Here is a 14,991-nt window from a genome sequence, read left to right on the forward strand (position 1 = left end):
AAACAAAAAAACACAAGCCAGCTGCTTCAAAAGAAAACAAGTAGTTTCCCTTCTTGGGTAAATGCTGCATGCAGGCCTTACCTGCTTAGGAGTCTTTTCCCCAGCTTCCCTGTGTGGCTTTTGTGCTTGTCTATCTCCAGCAGTCCCTGTGCTCACCAGAACTCCTTTTCCTGCAAGCCCCTCCATATGTCCTCACCTGGGCTTATATCCCCCAGCTTAAGCTCTTTCTAGACATGACTAGGTCCACTCCACCCAGTGACCAGTTGTGGCCAGTTGCTCATTAGCCACGTGACCTTATCAATCCTTGGCTCAGTCCACCTGTGCTGCTATTCTTAACTGCCTTTCCTCCCCATCCCCACTAGTAACAGGGGCAGGGATCCCCTTTTACAACCATATAGCTTGAAAAAAAAAAGTGTTAGAAAAAAACCCAAACTGGATTCAATTGATTGAGATTTTTAGATGAGCCCAAGTTGCAGAATGCAAAACAGTGAACAGAATCAGGTATGGAACACCCAGGCATTTAGATTCAGAGTTTTAGATACAAGAACATGAAAGAAATTTGGATCCAGACCTTTGTTTAGGGTCTGGACACTCTAGTAATGATGGACTTGGGATCCAGAGCCCTGTTCATCTCTTTACTAGGGCTTCATCATTTGTGTTGTGCTAGAAAATGCTGGGTTCAGGCTGTATGAGGGAACGAGGAGCCAGGGACGCTATAAAACTGGGATGTCTTAGACCAAGAACTATCATTCTTTCATAGGTCTCTGGGGAATATTGTAATCAGAGTATCAGGATGACCCAACAAGCCTTCCCCTCTCCAAATCTCAAAGTTGAACCTCAAGCTACATAAGAGTATCCTAAGTATATACAAACAAACCTCACCTGGTTCCACAGTTCCTCTGAGGATGCCAATAACATTGTAAATTCGTGTTATTTTATTATTAGTGTGAACATGCATCCTAATCTTTCTGAAACAAAAAGCAAGAGAAACAATAAGATCCCATGTCCTCAACAACAATAGCCTTTAAAATGCCATTCTGATATGATATAAGTAAAAGAAATACTTACCACTGCCATATATCAATAAACACTGACTAACACTTAAAAAGTTGAAAAAAGAATAAATTTCATTTTTACATCCTAAGGTTTATAATCCAATCCTACTATCTAACCTGAAATTCTTAGTTGCTTTTCTCATTCTGTTAGTCAGTTCCGTCTGAAGGTGCGATTCCTGCTGATCAAAGAAATCAGGTAGAAATCTTGACCTTCAGACTGAACCAACAGAATTGGAAAAGCAGCCAATCATTTTGGGCTATTACAGAAACACGCATGGTATAACAGCAAACTATCAACTAAGGTGAAGACGTGAATCTACAAGACTTGTGTAGTGTCATCCCTGTGTGAGATAGTGCTTATGCTAAGCAAGGCCTAGCATAATTAACAACGCACTAAAACTCCAGAATGCTTCAAGGAGGTTGAGAAGTCAGTGATTGACATTCTGGTGATCACCATCTGACCCTTGGATAGAAATTCTGACAGTCTGATAAAAATTGCAAGCAAGCAGCTTCTATTGTGAAAAAAGGAAACCGCACAGTTAAACCGCAATGATAAAAAATAACTCTATATTACGCAAGCAAAGTCTGGTAACTGTTGTAGTTAGGTCATTAAAAATTAACATAAGAAGCGTAAAGATTATAATAAAGAGCGTGTCACCTGATATTATAATATAGATGGGTTAACTAGTAACCAATAGAAGTAAGAATTAGAAATGCATATGTATATGTGTTATCGTATTTAAGTAATAGTAAAGTTATGTTAGATGCCTCACTCAGAGCAGAGTGGGGACAGTTTTGTATCTTTTGTCTAAAAGAAGATAAGGGACTCCTTTTAACTGAGCTGTTGACCAGTTCTGAGACTACTGAATCAGGCAGCCGCACCTAGCCTTCGGGTTAGAAAGCAAGGGCCTGATTTGGGAACCTCGTGAACCAACAGACCTCCTTAGTTTATGACTTTGTGAAACAATAAAAGTTTTAAATTGAACATCCAGGTCTGAGTCTGTGCTTAATTCAGTCCTTATATAATTCGGCATGAACTCACACACCCTGCTTTACGGTTCAGAAACATGAAATACATACGCTAGGCACATCAAGAGACTGAACAGCTTCCACATGAGATGTCTACATACGATCTTTAAAATAAAGTAGGAAGATAGAATATCAAACACAGAGGTACTGAAGTGTGCAGGACTAACACACTCAGAAACCACTATCAAGAGGAGGTTGCGATGGAACAGCTATGTCAGGAGAATGGGAGGAGACCATATGCCCTAGAATATTTTGTATAGTGAGATTTGAGATGGCTCTAGAAAATGGGGTACTACTTTCACCCTCGTTGTAGTACTATGATGTGTGCAAAAATCATATGAAGTCATTCAACATAGAAAGCTGGGAACAGCATGCAGAATTCTGTCCAATCTGGAAAGAACATCTGGCACTGGGTACAGCTCAACATAGAGCGGTTTTAATCTAGAGAATGGAAGCAAAGCAAGAAAGAAGAGAGCAGCATCCTGTAAACTTGAACTCCGACTCAGCCACCACACGGATCTGTGAAACTTGTAACAAGCTGTGCCACTCTTGAACAGGGCCAGCTTTATGGGTGAGCAATGTGTGCGACTGCCCAGGGTGCCATGGTCAGGGAGGGTGCCACATACATACACATACATGTGAATAGCCCACACTCACAGTATCACTCTCCCCCTGCCTTGGCCTAGGCCTATCAATCTCCCCCAAGCTGGAGGAGCAATGCCCAACCCAGCCTGCCCCCAACCTCCAACCACTGCTCAGAAGGGCTGGGCACATGCAGGTGGTATAGCACCTGCTCCAGTCTGCCCACCTTGCTCACACACAGCCCACCTTGCCCACCTTGCTCACACACAGCAGCAGTGGTGCCTGTCCACTCACTCACCTGCCTGGAGCACCATGCTGCTCCACCTCCCTGCCAGACTGAGCCCCAGAACCCTGCCCACTTGCCATAGCCTCTGCCTGCAGCAGTGCTGCTGACTTAGGCACGTGCAAAAATATAAGTTCGCCCAAAGCACCATCTTCCTTAAGGCCAGCCCTGCCCTAAAATTGGGCTTGTCAGCTACTATCAGATTCATCAGGCATCTGACTTAGACCTCTTACATGTATACCATGATTCAGAGTATCAGTGGATCCAGCTAACTATAGGCCCATCAACCTGACTTCTATCCCGGGGAAGATCTTAGAAAAGTTTATTAAGGAGGCCATCCTTAATGGACTGGCTGATGCCAACATCCTAAGGGATAGCCAGCATGGGTTTGTTGCGGGTAGGTCTTGCTTGACCAATCTCATTTCCTTCTACGACCAGGTGACCTGTCACCTGGACAAGGAAGAAGAGATTGATGTCTGTGAGGGAGTGGGGCCTAGGAGCGGCCGTGTACTCCCTAGCGCCCCCTACCGTCACATAAGGCGGACTCAGCACCCTGGGATTCTCGCCCGCCATGACTTTGATGATTAATAGGTTTGGATGGGAGGCTGCCTTTATCTCCCCGGTGAACAGTGTGAATCCCTGCCCCTACTCCGTATGGGGTACCTCTGTGCACCCCTTGCCTTAAGGGCTATGCATGCCTCCAAACCTCCCCTTTAGCACGCCCCAAGCCTCGCAGCTGTTTGTGGACGATATCTGGTCCTTGTGTTCCTATGCCCTGTCTGGCGCCTCTGGGCCTGTCTCCCCACCAGCGCCCCTAGCCTGGCGCCCCTGGGCTTGCCTCGCCCAGGTACTCTTTCAATGCCTCTCTTTTGCCGTGCCTCTAGCGCCTCTCAGGGTCTTTTGCCGTGCTCACAGTGCTTGCCACCCACTCTGGGGCCTCTCTCGCCCCTCTCAGGGTCTTTGGCCGTGCTCACACACTTGCTGCCCCTCACGGGGTCTTTGGCCATGTTCATCGCGCTTGCTGCCCCTCACGGGGTCTTTGGCCGCGCTCACCGCGCCTGCCGCCCACTCTGGGGCCTCGCCCCCTCTGGGGCCTATACCGCACCTCTCGCACCACGCGTTTCCCGCGCTTGGGGCTCAGGTGGCCGTAGCCGTGCCTGGCCCCTTGACCCTTTCTTGGGTCGTTTGCCCCACTGGGCAAACTGCCGCCCTCATGGGCTGGAGTCCAAACCCCCGTACACCGCGCCACTCCGGCGCAAACAGTTGTGCCCCACTGGCACTGTGCCCCTCCTGGGCACCGGGAACCCCCAAGCTGTTGGGGAGCCCCCATGAGGCCTCCTCTCACCCCTACAGCCTCACCTGGTCCTCCGGTGCAACTATAACCAAAACCTGAGCCACCTGGCTACAACATAAACAACACAGAGCCTCCCCGCTCATAAGGCAAACTCCAAGCCCCTCTAGGGCTCCCAACCCCACCTCCCTCTAGGGTGTTCTCATCCCTGGCATCATCGCAGCCGGTCCGCGTGGTAAGGCTGCAACCACCAACTCCGGCCGCTCAGCTCAGCCACAGAGCTCCTGCTCCTGTGGCTGCCAGAAGGGAACTGCTAGTCAGGCTCCGGCCTGGGCTGTTTATAAAGGCCCGGCCCAGCCCCCTTCTGGCCACATGACCTACCTGGTTGCTCCAGCAACCGGCAGCTGGGCTGCCCCGGTGATTGGCAGCTTGCCTTATCTCATGCTCAGGCACGGAGCACCCCAGTGCCTCCGTGACAATGTCATATATCTTGACTTCAAAAAAGCCTTCAATCTGGTATCCCATGATCACCTCTTGGTGAAACCAGCCAACTGTGGCCATGGGTCCACCACGATCTGCTGGCTGGGAAATTGGCTCCATGGTCAGACCCAGAGGGTAGTAATTGATGGCAGTCACTCATCATGGTGTCCTGTGACCAGTGGGGTCCCCCAAGGCTCTGTCCTTGGACCCATATTGTTCAACATCTTCATTAATGATGTGGACATTGGAGTCAGGAGCGAACTGGCCAAGTTCGCTGATGACACCAAACTTTGGGGCAAAGCATCCACGCCAGAAGACAGGAGGGCGATCCAGACTGACCTGGACAGGCTCAGCAAATGGGTGGACGAGAACCTCATGGTGTTTAACACCGAAAAATGCAAGGTTCTCCACCTAGGGAAGAAAAACCTGCAGCATCCTTATAGGCTCGGCAGTGCTACGTTGGATAACACTATGGAAGAAAGAGACTTGGGGGTCATCACTGACCACAAGATGAACATGAGCCTGCAATGTGATGCTGTGGCTAGTAAAGCGACCAAAACGCTGGCTTGCATCCATAGATGCTTCTCAAGCAAAACCTGGGACATCATTCTCCCCTTGTACTCGGCTTTGGTGAGGCCGCAGCTGGATACTGCATCCAGTTTTGGGCTCCACAATTCAAAAAGGATGTGGAGAAGCTTGAGAGAGTCCAGAGAAGAGCCATGCGCATGATCAGAGGTCAGGAAAATAGACCTTACGACGACAGGCTGAGAGCCATGGGGCTCTTTAGCCTGGAAAAGTGCAGGCTCAGGGGTGACCTGATGGCCAGTTTATCAGGGGTGATCACCAGTATCCGGGGGAATGTTTGTTCACCAGCGCGCCCCAAGGGATGACAAGGTCGAACGGTCATAAACTACTACAAGACCGTTTCAGGCTGGACATAAGGAAGAATTTCTTTACTGTCTGAGCCCCCAAGGTCTGGAACAGCCTGCCATCGGAGGTGGTTCAAGCACCTACACTGAACACCTTGAAGAGCAAATTGGATGCTTATCTTGCTGGGATCCTATGACCCCAGCTGACTTCCTGCCCTTTGGGCGAGGGGCTGGACTCAGTGATCTTCCGAGGTCCCTTCCAGCCCTAAGTCTGTGAAATCTATGAAATCTATGAAACAGTTGCCTACAATCTAACAAGTTGCCAGCTCTTCTGCTGACTAGTTGTATAGCCTATAAATCACAATAACACACACTACCCATCTGTAGAGTAGGAATAATCATATAAAACTTTGTGCCATATTATCTTGTAATGTAAAACCTTGTACATAGCCAAAGTGCTAAGCAGGAGTACTAATTTACAGGGTCTACGATAGTGCTATGGTATTTTTATTTGAAATTCTTTATTGACAGCAGGATACTGTAAGGAAAACCATCCAACACACAAAAACCCTAAGCTTTCAAATTTCTTCATAGTATTTGTCACTTTGGTATTAATTAGAAGTCCCATATCAGATCAGCACCAATATAAGGAAAATTGACAGTATTGGTAATTGACTTTTTTGGCTGACGCCTGTGCATGCACACAGATGCAGCGCAGCACGCAGGTGGCCAGGAGTGCAGCCTGGCAGCACGCAGAGCAGGAGAGGGAAGGAGTGTCGGTGGAGGTGCAGATTGAGGCGTTCGTAGTGAGGGAGGGAGAGGGAGTGGGGCAGGGGCTGTGGCAGGTGCTCCCCAGCCAGGTGGGGTGGGGCATGGGATGGAGCTACGAATGGCTTGTCCGTGATGTGTGGGGAGGGGGGGTGGCTCCTGCCGCTGCACACAACCCAGGGGGGTATGGGGGGGCGTGTGCCCGTGGACCTGCATGAGGCGAGGGCAGGCTGCCGCTGTGGGCTGGGGTGGTGCTGGGCTCTTCCTGGCAAGGGGGAGTGGGCCAGGCTGTGCTCAGGGCAGGAGGCGGTGGTACTGGGAGGAGGGTTTGGGGGGGCTACGGTGAATTTTGGGATGGTTGCAGCCCCCTGTAGAACCCCTCCCAGCACCACTGCCACCCACCCTGAGCGCAGCCCAGCCCAGCCCCCTGCCAGGACAACCCCAGCCTCAGACCAGAGCAACAGTCCACCTTCACCCCATGCACAGATCCAGGGGCACACCCCCCCATGCCCTCCCAGGCTGCATACAGTGGTGGGAGCCACCCCCTCCTCCCCATGCCCTCCAGACAAGCCGTTCCTAGCTCCATCCCATGCCCTGCTCCACCTTAGCAGGGCAGCACCTGCCCCTGCCCCACTCCCACCCCCTCCCTTACTACAGGGGCCCCAATCTGTCCCCCCAATGCCCCTTACCTCCCCCACCCCTTCCACCACAACAGACTTACCAGCCAGAAGCTGTTCTTTATGCTGCCAGGCCACATATCAGCCATCAGATCTGTATTGGCTGATATGGCTCGTTAAAAATCAGCCATCGGTATCAGCCCAAAAACATCTTTTTTGGTGCACTCCTCGTATTAATTAGGTGCATGGCAATAAAACAGCCTAAATTACTCATAAAACAGAGGAGTAAATTAACATCAGGTCTCCAATTCACACACACACATACACACACAAAACACTGGAAATGTATTCAATTTTGACACATGATGCTATGACAATACTTACTTATGCAAATATACTTTTAACAAGCTCAAAAAACAAGCTGCATTTTTACAGAAAAATAATGATAAAATATGATTAAATGGTAATTACAAAAGCGGCTGTCAGAATGGTGTGTAACAACTAAACAGTGAAAGCAGAGGAATAAATTTAATATTTAAAAAAAATTTTAAGATGGCAGAGCGAAATGTTAAAGCTTTGTCAAAAAAAGAACCCAACAAACAGAAATGAAAATCCATTATGAGCAACTCTGTAAATGAAGGGTAAATATTCAATTCAGCTTCTCTCTGTAAAACAAAATACACATTTATCTGCACTGGGCAACATCTCAATGGCAAAGCTATATAGCTGTCAAAACCAATACCTTCTTCAAGACAGATAATGAATTTTTGCCCAGAAGAGAAGCTAACCTGAAAGACTTGGGCCTGCAAATAGTAATACCATTGATTAATTTTTCATATGTGAGTAATAGTCCCACTGGGCTTAACAGGACTATTTATATTCTTAATTTCTCTGTTGCTTAAGTTTATGCAGGATCAATACATACTGAATCCAGGGCTGATTCTCTAGGATCTTACTTAAAGGTTACAATCAAACAGGTTAGATATTTAAGAAATATCGAAAGTCCTTCTCCAATTCCTCACAGAACGAGTCTAGCATCCTAACATAATGCGTTCTGTTAATTTATTTTATTATTTCTTCTCTTACTGTTTCTTGCCCTCCAATCTGCTCAAAACATTTGCCTGGTTTGTCTCATAATAAAATCTATTCTGTCAGAGTTTGTTTGCACGCCTTAGAAATTTTAATTGGATTTTAAACACAGATACTGAAATTTAAAATTTAAAGCACATCCATATTCCTGGGTGGAAAGGGACATAACACATATATCATCACTATCCCATCCTGTTCATGATTGTCCTCACCATCTACTCTCCCTCCTGTGATGGAATATGACCTCTGAAATGACTGCAACCAGGGCTGATGTTGCACGTTACTGTAGTAACATAGTTATTAGCTACAGGGGTTGGCAACCTACAGTCTGCAGCCAATGGCTCTACAGGCCTGGGGCTTCAGCACCAGGGATCTTCAGCCATGGGGAGAAGGGAAGGCAGCAGGTGCTTCCACCACAGTGCCATGGGGGAAACTGGCCACCTCTGACCCAAAATGGGTGACTCTAACCCACAGCCTGAAAAGGTTGCCAGCCACAATTGTAATGTAATCTACCAGATGGAAACTAGGATGGAGGAGCAACATTCATCCTATTGAAAAACTAGGAAGACAGAGCACCCACCATGTTATCAACCAGTTCTCTGTCAAACATGGTTGATACCACTACTACCAGGGAAACTGACTGGTTTTGTTTCATTTTGCAAAGTAGTATATAATGAGTGTACTGGACTACCCCAGCGTTTAAAAATCATGTGATGTACCCCTCTCAAAAATATGAACATTTTAAAAGCTTTGCCTTTTCTTTGCCTTTTACGAGATTCTCATCTTACTTTTTTTTCCAGACCTTCTGGAGAAACAGCTGTCCTCTGGGGTCTAACACCAAAGAAAGTTCCTAGAAAGACTTCCGTGGGGTATGGGAAAGGTGAGGACAAAAGTAAACAACTGCTTAGGCACTTAGGCAACTTAGGGAACTGCACCTTCCCCTCCCACTTCAGAATACTGCTCTCTTGTCACCTTAGTTTTCAGAAACAATAGGAAAGGACAGGACCCGATGTAAAGAGAAGAGGGTTTTAAATATATGCTTTTCAGTAGAAAAAAGACAGGCCTCATTGTTCAATGTTACATTTTAAAGATGGAAACAGTGCCTTAACTTAGTATATGAGTTAAGAAGAGAAATATATGAAGTCAGATTCATGGGAACAGAAGAGACGCCATAGTAGGTCAGACCACGGGTCCATCTAGCCCAGTATTGTGTATGCCACAATGATACAGAGCAGATACTAAGGAGAGAGTATTTGTTCAGGGCCTGTCCAGGCTTTTTATTGCAATAGACCTATACTACGTGAATCTGTCAAAATCTTCTTCTGAACCTGGTTAAGCTGTTGATTTCTACAACGTCTTATGGCAATGAGTTCCATGAGTTGAACTCGATGGCATCCAGTGTCTAAACTCAGTGATGGTCTTGCCATTGACTTCCAAGAGCACTGAACAAGCCCATAGTTTTAACAATTTAGTATTATTTCAAATACTAGTGATCATCCAATAATACTATCTTCCCAAAGGGGACTTAATTTCTTTTCTATGTTTCCAGGTATAAAATTCCTCAAAACTACACACATTTCCTCCTTAGCTTTTCTTGTCTCCCTCCCCGCCCCCACTTTAATTTTTTGCAACAGAAGTGCTCGGACAAACCTTGTAGAATAGTTTCCCATAAATCCAGGCCCTACGTTGTAAGGCACGCTGAGGCTTCCCATCCAGCTATCATCAGGTGCTGCAGGTCCTCCCATGATGCTGTTAAGTGAAAACCAAGACAAACACAGTTGGTCAATATGTAAAATAGAACATCACACCTACAATCAAGCTAAATTTAAAATGCTATATTCTGCATAAGAGGTAGGCTTCAGGAAGTTCCTGCTTTCATATGTCATGCCGAGTATTCAGAATGCCTGTAAATTACCTTGAGATTCAGTAAGGTGTATAGAAGTTTCTTACCAAGACTAAAATAAGGATACAGATTTAAGCAGGAAAAATAATAAAAAAGGTGTCTGGACCACTATTTCTCCCTTGTGGAAAAGCAGTATTTCTCCCTTGTGGAAAACAGAGTTTTTATGGTTTCTTAAAAATATGCTTTTGTTCATTTTTTTGTTTTTGCCAGGTGTTTGTCCTTGTTTTCTATTCTGTAGTATTCATTAAAATTGTATTACACAGAAACAGTCATGCATCAGCCTTAATATATTTATACAAAGAAAGCAGTACACACAGGAATACCCAGTCCATGTGGAGAAGACTGAAATCCTCCTACCGTAACAATATTTCTGCATCATAATAGCCAATGGGATGAACTGGGATTACAGGTATTCCTACTCCTTCATCAACTTCATATCTGAAAGTGTACTCTGAGAAACCAAAAATATTGTAATATCAAGTTTTACTATCCTCATCAGTTTGCATATTAACTAGAATTATTTTTTTTTAGCAATAAAGAGCTGTTTAGTAGCCACAAGGGTCTATGTATACCCTCTCCCATTATGTCACCTCCAATAAATCAGCATCCTGTCATAGGACAGTTATTAATACCATTGGTTGCATCTACACATGCTACTAGTGAGATGCAACAAACTGCAGCAATAAACTTCATGCCGGAGTCAGCTGCTCCTGGGCACAGTGTTTACCTGTGTGTCTGCGACCACAACAGTGTGAGTCAGGGCAGAGCATCCCTGGACTGGCAAGAGGTCCTGGTGGGGGTCAGCCCCAGGCTCTGGCTGGTGTCATCAGACTGCAGAGGAGCTGGCTGGGGCATGAGAGTACTACAGTGCAGGGCTAAGTGGCAGACTTTCGTACCCTCATGCCCCAGCCAGTCTTGGTTACCATATACACATGCGTTTTGGTGCAGTAAGTTACTCCTCCATAGGGTAGTACTATACTATACTAATTAATTTATTGCATCCTAATAGTAGCACACATGTACACTGTGACGCTTTACTGGGAAGCTAATTAGTCAACTCCACAGTAAAGTCCATGGGTAGATGCACCCATTGGCTACAGTGGCTACTGTGACTTTAATGCAAAAGTTTCATTCCCTGTAAACAGTTTACAGTGTTTTTTCTGCTTGGAATTTATGATCAGCAAGGAAATACATAGCCAAGCAAAGCTATTACTTCTCCTTGATGGCAGCTATAAGCCAGTTTAAATCGGTCCTCTTGAGAAACATAGCTCCTTCCAAAACTCAATAAATCCTAACTAATTTTCTATTGCTTAGTCTATCCGGTTCCGGATTTGTAAATGGTCTCAAGCTTGGATCACATGTAAAGAGATTTGCCTAGAAACTGTTTTTCCTGTCTAGCTCAAAAGAAGCCAGCTGGAACAGGATGCAGTTATGAATTGAGCCTGATCCACACAAGGGAAATCAAATGTTGCTGGAAACCATTTGTGCTTTGTACTTTAAGAGAAAACATTAACTTAATTGCTAGTGACAGGACAATTTTCAGAACTAGGATAGAAAGTACTGGTATCACATGCTTCAGGTTATGAATCTGCCACTCACCTTTTGCTGGGTAACCTGGTGTGAGGGGATCTCCTGCACCATTCAGGTTCAGCACATTCCCACGCTGGGCTCCACCTCCTGGAAGGTTCCAGCCCTTTGGATAGGGATCTACTCCAGGTGCACAGTAGTCAGCAGGGTCTGAATAAAGTATAACTCCTCTGGCTCCTGCTAATATGGCATTTTTAACCTACAAAATTATCTGTCTTTAGGAAATGCCAAATGTCTTTATGGAGCTAAGACAAACCTGGACATTATATCATGTTGCCAATTGGGAGACATGTTAAAGAGTGCACATGACAGAGCTGGAGTCATCATTATCTCAATGGAAAAATATGTCAAAATGTAGCATGCTGTTGATTATGTTACCATAGCACCAAGAAGAACTGATCATTGACCAGAATCTCATTGTCCTAAAGATGTGGGCACAAGACCATGTCAGGAGATCTGGGTGCTATCTAATGCTCCCTGCCAGACTGACTACTCGATTAACTTTAGAAAAGCATTTACCCTCTGTGCTTTGGTTTTCCTATTATAGAGTGTTAATGATACCTTCCTCTTCAAAATGCTTCAACTTTATAGTACTCACTGGGCTTGTCTACATGTGCATTTATGCTGGCTTAAATGTACTACACAGGAAGTTACTGCACAGTAAGCAGGAATAGGCATTGTCTACCTGTGCAGGCATTAAAACATGTTAACACGATGTGTGGACTAACTTGGGACTAAAGTTAGTCCCAAGTCAGTCCACACACACAGTGTTACTGTGCAGTAAGGCATCTACACCTGCCTTACTGTGCAGTAAGTAATTGGGTGTAAATTTAATACCTGCATGATACAGGCAGTGGCATACCATGGGTGCCCGGGGGCCAATGCTTGCATTTGCGCTGCCCCGCTCTCCCCTCTCTCCCTCTCCCGCCCCCCTCGCCAAGTGGGGGAAGTCCCACCTGGCAGCTGATCGCTGAGTGGGAGGGGAGCAGTCTCCTGGGAGCCAGTTGCCGAGGTCAGAAAAGCCGGCAGTAAAACTGGAAGCGCTGGAAGTGCTGGCAGTGAAACCAGAAGTGCTGCCAGGGGAGTAAATATCCCCTGGAGGGCCCAGCGGATGCCCCCTCCCCCCAAGCCCTCTCCCCAAGGGCCCAAGCTGCCCCCCCAAGGGCACCTGCTGCCCCCCCCAAGGGCTCACGATGCCCCCACTCTGCCCAACCTCCCCATTGTTATGCCACTGGATGCAGGTTATCTGTCAGCAACTTTTCAGGCTGGAATGACCTATCTGAGGTCAGAGGTAGGCAGGCAGTAGGACCCGTCTGCTTCCACTGCTTCTCCCCACCACAGCAAAGGGAAAGCTCTCTTAACTTCCTCTTCTTCCCACTGTGGCGTGGGAGAAGCTCCCTCTGCCAAGTGCTTCTAAAGGCCTCAGACTGCTAAAGCCAGATCCAATAGCTCTGAGGGCTGTAGGCTGCTGATCTACAGAGGTTGTGGAGTTTCTATCACTCAGAGTTTTTAAGCATAGGTTGGAAAAACAATTGCACTGGATTTTGTTAAAGAATTATGACCTTGCCTTGAGCAGGGTGTTGGATTAGATGATCTCTTGAATTCTGTTCCAGCCCTACTTTTCTATATCTTTTTGTGAATCTGTTGAAACATGTTTTTAGAAGTTTGTATTCATCTTGGTGACTTTCAATAGCCAACTCATCAATATTTTTTTGTGAATTACCATTTGGATGCACTTATGCCACAGACACTCCAAGCCTGATTCTGGGAACAGCTCAGGCTCTATGTTCCAAGTTATAATAAAACATTTTATGTTATACAAATGATAAACGATATCTTTCTTTGTAACCATTCAGAAGCAAAGGTTAAATGTAGTGGCTGAATCTGTTTCTCATTACATTTCCATCGATTCCAATGCAAGCAAAATCAGAAATGCTGCTAACTAATTATGATTTTCAAGAAAGAAAAAAAAAACTTACTTTATTTCCTCTGAAGATTTTCCCATATCTGGCAATGACGATCTTTCCAGTACAGTTAATTCCCATCTCACGTTCCAGCTTTAAAAAGTCTTTCGTGCGACCATAATTCACATAGACCAGATCTGCCTGTCCAGGGCAGAAAGACAGCTACAATCTTGCAATTTAACTTTATTTAGTAAAAATCTGTTAGGCAGTAGGTTTAGTCTTTGCACTTATACACTCCTAATTCTGCCCCTAATGCAACCTATGGCAAAACCCTCCCAAAGTATTTTACAGAAAAGCCTATGTCATTGCTGAAAATTTCCTATGCAATCCAAAGTTTAGAAGCATCCTTACTATGATGTTGAAAAATACAGTACTAGATTGTTGCAGCAAAGTATCTGTATACTTCTCATGGCCATGAGTAAAACAGCACCATTCCTAATATGCCACAGTACAGTTGATAGACTCTCCCTTATATTATTTTGTCCCTATACATGATATGGCATATGTGGGGAATGCTGGCTGGGATAATCTATTATAGAAGACTCAAGAGAGAGAGTTAGCCTTATTAGACTGAAGTTACTAATTCTCTGAATGAGTTAGTATAGAAGAATCAGTCAGATAGACTTTTGGGACTAAGGTTTTTCAGGACATAAATATATTTCAGATACTGTTATTTTCATTTAGATAAAGGCATAATGGCAGGGCACTTGAGGATCACGGGTAGATGTCTACACATACAGGGAAGTGGAAGCAGATTTGCTGCTAATGGCAGCAAACTGCTCCTACTTCCTGAGGCCCAGCAATGGGCCCCTGCTGCCACCAGGGTGAGCTGTAGGCTCCCCCTAGGTGCTAGTGAGGGACTGGCAGGAAGCACTGAGCTCTCTCCTGGCTGGGGTTAGGACATTACACCCTGCCCTCTGGGGCTGCCTGCTACCAGGGCAGGGAGTTCCTGGCCCTAGCTCACCTGATCTGGGTCATGGGGTTGGGACCTGCCCCTGACCGGGATAGTTTCCAACACCCACTCCACAGTTGCAGGAGGGGGGAGGCTGGGAAGCATGTTTCCCACTCAGCTCCATGCTCAAGGAGCTGAGTGGAGAATAAGCTCTCAAACCTGTTTCCCACCCAGCTCTGCGATCATGGAGCTAGGCCAGAAACAAGCTCCCCAGCCCCTGCCAGGAAGGAGCATCAGGGCTGGCGATGGGAGATAAGGATCTTCCAGCACCAGCCCCATGACCATGGAGCTGGCACTGCAGATAAGGGTCTTCTAACCCCCTGCTTCTGAATCATGATGGCAAAGTGGAGGCTGGGAGATAAAGATCACGATAGTCATCTCAGAGCAGGGTCTTGGAGCTCCCTGCTGCTAGGGCCTCCTGGGCTCCAGTGGCTGAGCCTGCCCAATAGCAGTTAGCTCCCAGGGGCAAGGAGCAATATCCCGCCCCTGGTGGCCAGCTGACCAGGAGCAGATTTGTTCCTC

General features: G+C 46.3%; 1 protein-coding gene across 3 annotated transcripts in view; it reads right to left on the reverse strand.

Moving 5' to 3' along the window:
* Positions 1-13,654, reverse strand: part of LOC149875338 (N-acetylated-alpha-linked acidic dipeptidase 2-like) — a 55,996-nt gene extending 42,342 nt beyond the window's left edge. For all 3 annotated transcript variants that reach the window (XM_090030590.1, XM_090030591.1, XM_090030589.1), the window contains exons 1-5: positions 13,533-13,654; positions 11,566-11,752; positions 10,324-10,417; positions 9,714-9,812; positions 883-968 (exon numbers count right to left, since the gene is read on the reverse strand). In XM_090030590.1, coding sequence (XP_089886716.1) covers positions 883-968; positions 9,714-9,812; positions 10,324-10,417; positions 11,566-11,752; positions 13,533-13,598 — 532 coding nt within the window. In that variant the 5' untranslated portion in view covers positions 13,599-13,654. The remainder of the gene's footprint in view (positions 1-882; positions 969-9,713; positions 9,813-10,323; positions 10,418-11,565; positions 11,753-13,532) is intronic.
* Positions 13,655-14,991: the final 1,337 nt, after the last annotated feature.

This window comes from Crocodylus siamensis, chromosome 1 (genome assembly GCF_052110815.1).
Source record: "Crocodylus siamensis isolate JL-2025a chromosome 1, ASM5211081v1, whole genome shotgun sequence".
Lineage (NCBI taxonomy): Eukaryota > Metazoa > Chordata > Crocodylia > Crocodylidae > Crocodylus > Crocodylus siamensis.